The sequence below is a fragment of the Aphelocoma coerulescens genome, chromosome 12 (genome assembly GCF_041296385.1).
Source record: "Aphelocoma coerulescens isolate FSJ_1873_10779 chromosome 12, UR_Acoe_1.0, whole genome shotgun sequence".
Classification (NCBI taxonomy): domain Eukaryota; kingdom Metazoa; phylum Chordata; class Aves; order Passeriformes; family Corvidae; genus Aphelocoma; species Aphelocoma coerulescens.
Window position 1 is genome coordinate 16,992,841 of NC_091026.1, and position 12,564 is coordinate 17,005,404.

The 12,564-nt window shown below is 41.0% G+C and overlaps 1 protein-coding gene across 6 annotated transcripts in view; it reads left to right on the top strand.

The window, feature by feature from the left end:
• MITF (melanocyte inducing transcription factor) overlaps positions 1-12,564 on the top strand; it is a 104,000-nt gene that overhangs the window by 81,320 nt on the left and 10,116 nt on the right. For 4 of the 6 annotated variants that reach the window (XM_069027415.1, XM_069027416.1, XM_069027417.1 and 1 more), the window contains 4 exons: positions 3,191-3,418; positions 4,541-4,624; positions 5,974-6,069; positions 11,587-11,704. In XM_069027415.1, the coding sequence (XP_068883516.1) occupies positions 3,191-3,418; positions 4,541-4,624; positions 5,974-6,069; positions 11,587-11,704 (526 nt within the window). The remainder of the gene's footprint in view (positions 1-3,190; positions 3,419-4,540; positions 4,625-5,973; positions 6,070-11,586; positions 11,705-12,564) is intronic. The other 2 variants (XM_069027418.1, XM_069027420.1) reach the window with 1 other exon arrangement.

The following is a 12,564-nucleotide window of genomic DNA, read 5'->3' on the forward strand; positions in this document are numbered from 1 at the left end:
CTGTAGAGTCTGCAGAATAGGATGCTCTAGGCTAAAGGCAGTCTCAACAAACAGCATGGAGTTCATTAAGGTAGTCCCCACCAGATTTCTGTGATGGAAATCTTAAGGCAGCTCAAGAGAGCAGCCAGTGACAAAACAGCAAATCAAACTCAAGTTTTCTCTGTGTAGCCAGTTGGGCCTCACACTCAGCCAGAGCAGGAGCAGTTCAAACTGGTACATCTGTCCAAGAAGAAGCACGTTTAAAGCTGCTTCAGTCCTGTGGGAGCTCCCGTTCTTGTGGGAATTGTTATCACGTGCTCCTCCATTTGGAGAATAATTGTATGTGCTTGTATTTGAATGTGGACGTGTGCTTGAGCAGCTGTGGATTAAAAGAAATATTTAGTCCTTGAATATCATCTTTGTGTCATTTTGGAGCAACTTAATGACAGAAAAGGCAGTTCTCTGTGTTCTTTGGTTCACTACTGGACTTGTGTGAACTTGTGGCATGTGAACTCAGAACTTGCCTTCCGTGGCATGCTGAAAGCAGCACAGGCCATTAAAAAAACCCTAAATTAATAATTGAGTAGCAAAATAAAATATTTTAGTGTAGAATAGCACAACAAAGTCACAGGGGGAGTATGTTCTTGTGAAGTAAGTTTGTGTTTTGCCAACAAAATCCTGTCAATTAGGCACTACAAGACTTGACATGTAGTGGATTCAGTTAAGTGTTTTGGTTTATGTTATACATAATGTAGTATTTGATGATACAGTGTTGAGATGTGGATCTTGGAGCTTTGTTGGTCTCTCTCCTTGGAGTGTGCAGAGTGGACAGGTGGTGGGTGCAGAGAGGAGGGACTTTGCCCCATCCCGGGATGGAGAACAGCAGTGACACCTGATGCCTGTGGAGGAAAAGGAGTGTGCAGATTCTGTCAGGCGAGGAGGGCTTGTTCTTTAACATAACATATTCAAAGATAAGGGTTACAAAAATAGCTTGTTTACTGACAACTTTATCTACTTGGAAGAGGAAAATTTAGTAAAAACCAGACTTATCTGGGTAGTGTAGCTCTTAGCACTGATGATAGGAAAATTGGTAATGCAGTTTGGGACTGGCAAAGTAAGTGCTGTACTTATCACAGCACAGTGTTGTCTATTGATACAGTGCAACAAAGCAGATTAAACTCTCTAGAAATGCTATCTTAATGTGTTTCCCTGGGAGCTGAGGCTTCGGAAGATAATGCCAGTTGGGCAGTTTTTATACCTGTGTTTGAGTACAGACTTCTGTCAAGGAGTTGGATAGAATGAAAAAATCAGTTCTGGAAGGTGTAGGGACTGTGCCCAAGTACAGATAAGTGCACTTGGAACATGCATTAGCTCTTTGTCAGCCATTCCTGAACTGGAAAACTTCTTGCAACTCTAGCTTGAGATAGAATTAATGGCTTTGGAGCACCAGGGAAGCTGAAGATGGGGTAGAGCCTTTTCAGGTGCTTCACATTCTGCTGCCAGTCCTGGGTTGTGCTGTGAAGCTGAGGACAGGACTGCAGAGCCCTGTGGGTTTATCCAGGGCAGCCACTGCCAGGGAATATGTGTTAGGCTCATAGGGCATTTATTCAGTTATTTCTTACTCTGTACTTAAAAACTTTTAACCTTCCTGCTAAAGAAAACTACCATTGTGTGTTAGTACGACTGGAACGAAAGCTGAATAGTGAATTAGCCTTGAGCGAACTGTCAATCTGACTTTGATAGCACATTGCTTAAAAGGTCCTTTTATGTTTATGAAAAAGCATGACATCAAAGCTGGGGGAAAAAAAAGATACCAATACTTAAAGCTTAACTTAAACTTGCATAACTTCCAAGAAGAGGCCTTGTGTGAACTGTGTGTTTCTCCACTTGCATGCTAATTAGTGTAGGTTACTAAAAGTCTGAGCAGTGGCCATCAAGTTTCTTCTGCTCTTCTGGGGTTTGTTGTGCTTCCATATGTGGATCCCTCAAACTGGAGTAGCATAGACAAAGGATATTGCAGTCTCTTCTCTTGCAACCTCTAGGTAGCATGCTGGAAATGCTTGAGTATAACCATTATCAGGTGAGTTATTGGAGACTTGTTGTAAAACCTGTTGCTAAAAAGGTGTGCATTGTACAGGAAACCCTTTTCTTCTGGTGTCTTGGGTGCTTTATTTAATTTTTTTCACACCAATAAGTGGGGGCCATGCATGGTCTCTTGTAACAGCAAAAGTTCACTTTAATGGAACTGTTCTAAAACAAAACTTCTCAGTGTATTGCTATATTTTGGGTTGATTTCTACCTTCCGAAAGCAACGTTAATGATCAACGAATGGTAACAAAAAGTTTCCAGGATATGGTGGAAAAATTTAATGGGGAAAAAAAAATGGCCTTTCTTCTCTTGCTTATTTAGGGTGTGCAACAGTTGTTCAGTATGAGGATTTTCATATTTTGTATGTAAAAAATTTCTAAGTACTGAGAAGCTTATCTTAAATACAAAAATAGCTGTTGCTGACGACAGTGATTGATCTGAACTGAAACACTTCTTTTCTTGCATCTTATTTGCATGATGTGTTTATAAACAGGCTGTCTTATTTGTATATGATTTATGCTGTATATCTGAGATATAAATAATCTGTAGGCAGAAAAAGGTGTCTTCCTTTCTTCTTTTATTTTAACCGAGGTATTAATTTAAAAAAACCCCAAACATTCAAAACCTAAACCACTGATAACAAACCTGTTATCTCTCTGTTATTTGACAGTGGATTAAGGATAGCAATCCCTACTTCTTGGTTTTAATTGTTAGCTACTAACAAGTAAAATGAGTCCTGCAATACATTACTCGTTTCTCCATATTTTAGTGAAAGCTAAATGTCACATAGCTGAAGGTCTGAACTCAGAACTGACTGTTCTGGAGTGTCTGTAGGAACTGAAAACCCGAGTGTTGGTCTTAAGTGAGAAATCTCACGTAGAAAAATAGCTGGAACTTCTTGGTGTACCGACAATAAGTCAGTTGTTGAAAGACCGAATCATAAACTGATTCCTTGCCACCAAATGCCAGTTTGTGAAGCACTGTGGACTTCCTTGCAGCTGCACAGGTTTTATTTTTTGTCGAATAGCTGGTCCTTATGTCACAAATGTATAGCTCAGGTCCATAGCACCTGCAACGATGTCGTTGTAAAGCAGTAAAATCCTTTTTAAATTGTGTTGTACAGGTGCAGACTCACCTTGAGAATCCAACCAAGTACCACATTCAGCAGGCCCAGCGGCAGCAGGTAAAGCAGTACCTCTCTACCACTCTAGCAAATAAACATGCCAACCAAGCCCTGAGCTTGCCATGTCCAAACCAGCCTGGGGATCATGTCATGCCACCTGGAACGGGGAGCAGCGCACCCAACAGCCCCATGGCTATGCTCACCCTCAACTCCAACTGTGAGAAAGAGGTAAGATCTCTCCTGTTTGTGTTTCCAGTAAAATGGTGTTGTAATCTGCTTTAATTAAGTTGTTTTAAACCATATTTGCTCACTGTATGTTCTGTTTATCTTTTCTGTTCATTGTGAAAATGTAACTGCTACCTCTGTGTCCACCTGATTAATAGATATTTTTGGCAAAAAACCCATGTCCCTCTAGCTTCCTCTTGTTTGAACTATTTTAGCTAGCTTACACTTACTAAAACTACTTTTCTTTTTCCCCATCCTGTTGCTTGATGCATACAGTGAATAATTGACCTTTGGAGAATACAAAGCAGCTTTGTAAGATGTAGCTTTCTGCAATAATGTTATTTATGGCTCATTTGTCTAGAAAGTGCAAAGAGTATAGCAAAAATAACTGAAAAAAACACAAAGCTATTTTGAGATATTTTAGGTATTTTTATGGTAAAATTTGAGTAAGTCTCTTGCATAGCTGAAAGGCCAGATTATCCCAGCTAATATGCCCTAAAATGTTACTGACTGCTGTTCCAGTGCTGCAAATATAGGACTTCAGTAGCCTATGCCTAGAAGTCCTTTGCAATCTTGTCTTAATCTTTGCTGGCAAAAACTGAGTTAGGTGTTACATGTGTGCTCAGGCTTCAAAGGAAAATGGTTGGGAAGATATTAACAAGTATAAGAATCATGTCAGAATTTTTGTAACATGAAAAGTAGGAGGCAACTGTAGAGTTCCTCTTGTCCTCTCATTCCTTCCTGCAAGCCTTTGTGCCAGATTTTTAGTACAGATGCATTCCGTGAGCAAAATGTTGCACAGCCTGGAGAAACAGTTATCACAGAACGTATTTTGCACATGCAAGGGAAATACTTGTGCTCCATAGTTTTAAAAGAAATGAAAATCAGATATTTCCATCCTATTGTCCCAGTGTACCCAGACAATTTTTTCTTGAGGATATTTACAGCTTCACTTTGCTGTGTCATCGGGAACATGTGTGCATGACACTATTTAATTTGTGCTCTTTTTGGGACTGAGACTGTGCCATGAACTCGGATCCATGCTTTGCTTTTTCTTCTTCTTCTTCTTTTTTTTTTCTTTTTTTTTTTTTTTTCTTTTCTTTTTTTTTCCCCTTATTTCTGCAGGGATTTTATAAATTTGAAGAGCAAAGCAGGGTTGAGAGTGAGTGCCCGGCTCTGAATACACACTCACGAGCATCATGCATGCAGGTACTGGATGACACAGGAGGTGGAGCACAGTTCCCCTTTCTCATGAGCATGTTTCTTTCTTGATATGTTGAAAAATAAACTTGCCCCACAGTGCCTTTAAGAAGTTGAATGTAAGATGTATTTAAGGTACAATACAGCAATGTTGTTTATTAGCATCGATGTTAAAAGTTGCTTGGAGATACCTGGAAAAGGCTCGTGCTGTTCTAGCACTGTCATGCCACAGCAGAAGAGCACATCAACCATGCTTTAAGGTCTTGTATCAGGAAATATTTTCTAACTGGATTTTCCAAGACTGCATGGATGTGGCTTTGCCCTGATATTTTCTTAAGTCCACATTTCTGTGCAGATCACACTTGAGTTTTAAAAAATTGTATGAGAAGGCTTTAATCCATCTGTGGTAACTCATCCTCAGGTGGAAAAAGGTGGACCCTTTTGTATTTTCATTATTTTTCTTAAAACTAAGGGGGTTTTATTTCTTACCAGAATCAGTAACAAGACTTCGGGTATGGGCTGTAACTGTTAGTTCCTTTCTTGCCCTCACTTCCAGTTGATGTAATTTGTTGTGATCACACTTTCTGGAGCTGATAAAAAAATCCCATGTACTGCTACTTTTACCATCACCATTATGCATTGATTTTGTAGATCTCTGTCATTTAAGCTCCTTTTTTATAATGAGCAAAAAGGAAATAGTCAGTCCTGCCCTGAAATAGTCAATCTTGCAGGACAGTTTGGAGCACCTGCGTGGGTGCTGTGAAGGGCTGTTTCCTCCTGCCTGTGCAGGAGCTTGTGGAGGCACCTTCCAGCCCAGCCCCTGAAAGAAGATGTTTTGTACCACCTGAAATCAGCTCTGAACTGCCCCTGGGTGGTGCTTCCCAGGAGGGTGTTTGAGGGACACAAATCCAATGGATTCTGCTGTTGAGGGCCAGCAGCAAATCTTTGCTCCCTCTCCTTCCCTGCAGGTGCCCAGGGCTGTTCCTGTCTGTGCCCCGGTTTTGGTCCCATGCAGGGAAGAAGTGGAGGAGAGGCAGCGATGCTGCAGTGGGGAGAGGGAGACATGTCCTTACAGTCACTTATTCCATGGGCAGCTTCCTCCTCTGCTGTTGCTGGGAGGAACAGTGTGTCCGTGGGCAGATAGTGCAGGGTAACTGCTGGTGGGAGGAGGGAGTTGGACCATGAAGCATCAGCTCTGCCATGACCCCAGTATGCTGCCTGGATAGCAGGAGTCATGGCTGAGGGATTGCACAACTGCACAGGCACCTCTGCTGTGGGGCTGAAGTGCTTTGTCAGGCTCCTGTGTCCCAGTGATGCTGAAAACTGTTCTGTTTCTTTGTCCACCTTTTCTGCTACAGATGGATGATGTGATTGATGACATCATCAGTTTGGAGTCCAGTTATAATGAAGAAATCCTCGGCTTAGTGGACCCAGCCCTGCAAATGGCAAACACGGTACAATGGTCCTTTTCTTCTGGTTTCCCTGTTAAGTCTAATTGTTTCTCCTTGAGAGGAAGCAAAACTGCAGCAGGACTTTTCTTCCTTGCAATTAAGTAGTTACTGCATTGTTCCATGAAGTGTAATTGGTTTTTCTTTGAAGATCTTAAGGTAATACAGTTCCAATGAAAAAACATGAATTTAAAAGTACAAGCTGGAGTCAGGTTGAGAGAATACAAAGGACAATTTTGCTTATTTCCAGGTTAGTGGTGAGAGGATTGCAACAGAGGAGTAAACTACTACCAGGAGTAGTTCATTCCCACTGATATTAAATATTGCCATGGACTTTATACTTGGCTTCAGAAAAGAAGGAACCTCTGGCATCCCAGGTTCCTGAATGTTGTCATATTTGACTAAGAAATTGTATGCTATGTGTTAGCATCCCTATCCAGAGACACTCTGTATTATCTCTAACATCACAGCTTTAGCTCAGCCTGTGCTCAACTGGGGAGAAGTCCCCAGCTAGATGACAGCAAAGATGTTACAGAATTTAGCGGGAGAAAAAATAAATTAAAAATCAATCTTCGAAACAAACAAAAGGGGAAGGAATACAGAAGGTTGAAAACTGAACAAGGCAGGGGACATGGGAAGCCTGTGATAAAAGCCAAGAACACAGAAGTGCAGAAAGCACTGAGGGAAGGCACAGGCTTCCTCCAAGTGGCTCTTTTGGTTTGATTCACATTGCTTTGAGAATTAGTATAATCGTACTTCTGGCATAATCTGATTTTGATCTTCTGTGGAGGGTAGCTCTGGTGAATTTTTTGCCCTAGGCTTAAGTGCTGTTAGATCTGGCTGAGTAGATGTCTGCCAGTGCTGGCGTCTGCTTCTGTTTTATCTGGTGCCAGAATTTACAGCTTACCACAGAGCATTGATTTTGTGGCATAGGTTTACATTTGCTGACAGTAGTTGTCTGATGTCATGTTAACCTAGTCCTGTGCTCCCACAGATTCCCACAGCCCTCTCAGAGACGTGGTGGATGACGCAGGAAGCGGCCCACCCGCTTCCCTTTCTAAATAGTGCCCTTTGGGTACACGGGGAAATAGCTGCACTGTCCTGCCAGAGAGAATAAATTTTCCTTTAATCTGACTTGCAAAGTGCAGCTGTCCTGGAATTTGAGAGAAAACCTCAAGAAACGGTCAGAAGATAGCTTTCAAAAAGTTGATCTGTTTTTCAATTTTTTTTTTTTTTTTTCACTGAGGGATGAGGTTCTTCTGGAGTCCTTTCTCTGAAGTTCCATTGGGTTGGGACCATTCATTCAGAAGGGACTTGGATATCTTTATGCTTTTCTTTTTCTCTCGTTTCACAGGGACCCCAGCATGGCTCTTTGCTTCGAGACAGGGACAGAAGGATACTCTGCACTCTTTTGGTGCAAGGAGTGCCTGTAGTCAATATTCAGGGTAGTCTGCGTCCCTCCTGCTCACTGCCTGGCAAGAAGCCTTGTAAAGACTGCCTGATCCACATTTACTGTGGAATTTCAAAGTTTTCCCACTCCGTGTAGTGAAGTCTGAAAAATAAGGATATGAAACAAATTAGGACTTCTTTATTAATTAATTTAAATAACTGGAGGAAAAAAGCATATTTCAGTCTCTGAATCAGCCTGGTACCAATCCTGAAGAGATGGAGATTGAACCATGTTTCTCAACAATTGGTTTAGGGAAAAAAAATGAACCATGCACTTTTCTTTTGGGACAGAACTTAGCTCTTAAAACACACAGCATTTTATTAATAAGAAATTAGTGCCTACAGACTGAGCTAAATCGAGGTGGGAGAAATCAAGAGAGGAAAGGGTCTCTGAAGAGACACAACCTATAAATAGCTGTGCTGAGACTGTGACAAAGGAAGTTGTTGTTCCATAACCAACAAAGAACAAAAGGACCAGTTTGTTACAGTTGATAACAGTACTTAATTGATAAGCAAAATCAGAGATTTCTGTGCAGAGCAATCTAAGGAAGTTTCCAAGTACCTCGAGTTGAAAATGGCCCATTGCAACCAACTGCTTGTCAAAGTGTTTGTCAGCTTTGGTATTTGGTGGAATAAGATCTGTGGTGGAAAGTATCACAGAATGGTCACTAGTTTGTAGAGAAGGTTTTCTGCCTAGATATGACCTGGTAATTGAATTAATGAGTACTGTGTAAAGTGCTCTTGTGGAGATGGCAATTAATTCATCCAGCTAATCAACTCCAGCCAGAGCCTGGCATGGAAAGCTCTGTCTAAATGTGGCTTTCTTCTGGAATTCAAACTCCACTGTAGAGGAGTTTTGTTACAGGGAGTGCTGCTGAGCATGTTCTTGTAGGTCAGGGAACATCACAATACATTGTGGGCTGCGCAAGCTGGGATGCAGAATCCATTCCAGTGTGTACTGGTACCTTAGAAACAGCCTTGTTGATCACACAGATGATGTCTCAGTGATTTTAGACAGAATGTGGGTGCTTGTTTTGTTGGAGTAGTGGAGGAGAAATGAAAGCCTCAGACTCCCATGAATGTACACTATGATGAATCTGCAGTCATAATTACCATATTTCAAATTTCTGTTATATAAAAGCCATTATTAGAAAAAAAAGAAGCAGATGCAAAGTGAAAGGAAGATTGAAATTTGTTTTACTTAGTGTGTTTGTGCAATTTGTGATACCAAGACCTTGAAATATGAAATCTCACAAGTGAAAGCATTTTCAACCATGCTGTTTCAATGAAGATAACACACTAAGCCTGGCATAAGCCACTCTTTCTTCATTTTCTTTTTGGAAGAATAAAGGTGGATGATCTGGCTGATGCTGTATTTAAATTTCTTCTTAGCCAGAAATAGCTAAGAAAGCTGTAAGGAAAATTATATTGAGGTTGGAAACATGCTAGAATTTGGAGAAGACAGGGAAGGAGCATCCTTAGCTCCAGAAAATTCCATGTCTTTCTCAAAGTGTGAGATACCATCTTCCGTATGAAATGGCTGTGGAAGTTTTGACATTTTCCCATCTTGTACTTGAGGATGGTGGTGAAAGGCTCGAGGGTCCTAGACCTGAAATGTTTGCAGACAATGTGTAGTTTTTTCCAGTTTCTTCCAATAAGAATAATTTGAAATAAATGCCCAGGTGTCACTGCAATGTGCACATAATAAACCCCTTTAGGGATTTTTTTTGCCCCATTTAAGTCTAGTGGCTGCTTCTGTGTGCTCACCACACTGCTGTCTTGTACATCTTAAGCCAGTGCCCTCAGCACAGGGGTCCTTTCCCCTTTCCCAGTCCCCTAAACCCTGCACTAATGATTATTGGCTTTATCTTAGTCAACTGATTTTATTCCTCTGGGAACTGTTATGTAATTGTGAACTGAGGATGTGCCTTGATTTTAACTTACCTTTAGCTGCAGGTATTTTATGTGAGGTGACCCAGAGTGTTGCATGTACTTTATGTTTTCATTTGGAAGGAATTAATATGAGTTAGTCCCAAAGATGTGACTTGCAGCCGTCCTGGAGAAGAGGCCTCTCAGAGGCTCATACTGAGCATGGACCATGTGTAGGAAAATGTTACAACTGAAGCTTTGACCTGTGGAGTTTGGATGCTGGGGAAAGCAGTCAAAGAAAGAAGCTGATCAGTCTCTTTGCTCGTGGATCACTGATTCAAGTGGAGACTGTTGGCATCTCCCTCGCCCAAATGTGAATTTCCCTGATAAGCATTCCTGTGGACGGCCTTTAGCAGCCATGCACATGTGCACATTCAGCAGTTGCTGCCTGCCTTCACTGTCCCCTTTTGTGGTCATTGCTCACACTGGTCCTGTTTATTGACATGGAAATCTGGCACAGTGTTGGACACCTTTGGGGAAAAAAGTCAATCACAAACTGTTGTAGCAATCAGGGTCCATCTTGCAGTAAGGAAAGCAGCTCGGTGTTCTCCACGTTTCATTACAGCCTGGCTGCTTTACCCAGGCTTTGAGATGCCAGTTTCTAGTTTTCTAACAAAAAAATCTCTTTTTTTTTTTTTTTTTTCTAAATTCCCTGAAATTCCTAATTACATTTCACATGTCTGGTTATGAACTTCAAGTCCTTGGGCTACAAACAAGGTCTTTGTGCTTTCCCCGTGCTTAGGAGCATGAATAGGATGAGCACATCCAGGTCGGAAGGGTGTGTAACGCTCTCGCTGTGCTGGTGTCAGGGATGTGTTTGGGGGACCCAAAGAGACAAGGGGCAGCCTTGTAGAGCAGTGAGTTTGAGTGGTCACCCTGACACTGATGTGGGCAGGTCACAACCAGGACAGCTCAGCTGTGATCTGAGCAGCATTATTAGATACTCTTTTTTTTTTTTCCTTTCTTTCTTTCTTTTTAATGAGGCTAACTCTCAGTGAGAATTCAGTTACATTTTTTCTCTGTCTCTTTACTAAAGATTGAGTCAGGGGACTTTCGTGTTGTCGTGGGCCACTATCTGTTCTCAACAACTATCAGCATGGCTTCTAGCTGGTGGTACTTTACATATCAACTCCTATTTCATCTGCTTCCATATGGCAGAGAAATTTTCTTAGGTCCCAGTCTGGCAAGGCCCATCAGTAGGAGTTTAATAGTCCTGGCTGTGACTCACTGCATTGTATTCACCAGCATTATTTACATGGGTGTAAAGTTAATACTTACTCTAATCTCTGCAGGATCAGTGTCTTGGAGGGATTGGTTTTCTTTGCAGCAGTGATGATAAGAAGTGTTGCCACTCAGATAAGATACCAGAGTGTTTTATACCTGTCTTTTCTAAAACAAATAAGAGATGAGATAAAGGTAAAATAATCCACTCAGTATCATAATTGCAAGCTTCTTTAAATATGTTTCAATATAAAGGGATAGGTTTGATAGGTCTTGTTGAAATACTGTCTTATTTCTGTATAAATCTTCTTGCTTAAATACCTAAAAAAATACAGCAGAGTGAACAAGTAATTGAGGAAACTTACTGTAAAAATAATCTTCCTCCTACTGATGCGCGTTCTTGTTATGTAAGGCGAAAAACAAAGTAAACTGAAATGTTTTCTGTGTAGGTAGCTTTCAAATCACATGAAAAATGTGATTAATTAATACAGTGTTCTTCCTCCAGCATGTGACAACTTGCAAAGTACTTCCACTCACGTATCCCTGGAAAAAGGGGAGGGTTTCTCTGGGAGAGTTCTGTAGGCTCTTTCAGATACCAGAGAAGTTTTGGGGATATAGATACAATAGTTTTAGTGAAAAATAAGGAGCAACAATCCAGCAATATCATCAGCATTTTACCTCTTCTGTTACCTCTTAATATTTTAAGTCTGCACACTTTTGAGGAGAGAGAACAGAATTTTCCCAGTCTAGATGTTTTATCCCTCATGCCTGTGCATATCTGTGAATTTTGCTGACCTTCTTGCAGGCTCTGTTTGCACATGGAAAAGAGCACAGATTTCTTATCATATCCTGACTCTGTTCTTCTGTACAAAGGCATTCATAAAGGCAAACCAAATGATCCTTTTCCTTGTTTATCTTTTCCAGTTGCCTGTGTCTGGCAATTTGATTGACCTTTATGGCAACCAAAGCATGCCTCCTCCAGGACTAAACATCAGCAACTCATGTCCAGCTAATCTTCCCAATATAAAAAGGGAGCTCACAGGTAAATACATCTAAAATACCACCTTGGAGTAATAATATCATTAGTTTGAATTCAGGTGATACTGGACATAATTTCTGTTAAGAGAAAGAATATATGGGTGAATAATTACTTTTAGCCTGTGTTCATGTGTGGGCATGTATGTGTTCACTGTCAAAAATTCAGAGAAGTCCTTAATTGTTATAGTCCCACCTGCACGTTGAAGATACTGTGTTCCAGGAAGCTTCCATGCATCTCTTCCAGAGCTGTTTTCTAGTTTGGGTTCACTGTTTGCTCTATCAACACCAAACTTTAACTAAACTTCACATCTGGAGTCTCTATGGGGTTCATGTCAAGGAATGATACACACTGGGGCTTTACTTCAGTAGAGGCGGGCAGTAATGAACAAACAACTTGTTATAATGTGAAATCTGGACATGTAGATCCTTTAAAATGTAAAATTAGCCACTTGGGGGATTGGAATTTGATGATCTTTAAGGTCTCTTCCTACCCAAGCCATTCTATGATTCTATGAATATGCATCACTAAATGAAGATGAAAATGATGTGTTCCTTAAATTTTTTTATGCTGGTTCCTGCAGCAATGCTCAGAACAAGCTGTGGGAGGCAGGGGAAGGAGAGTGGGACACTAAAAGCCTCTTTCTCTCAAGCACATGTGTACAGGAGTGAGATAGTTTGAAGCAAACTTTCATATTCATGCATGTTTTATTTCTGCTTGCTTGGAAGATATAACCACACATAGGGTACATGTACAAGGTAAGGATGAATCAGCTGAACAGATGGAGATCCACTCTAGAACTGATGGCAAAATCGTATTAATGCCCAGAAATGCCTGTTCTTAAGCCCAGCAGAGTTACTGACTAT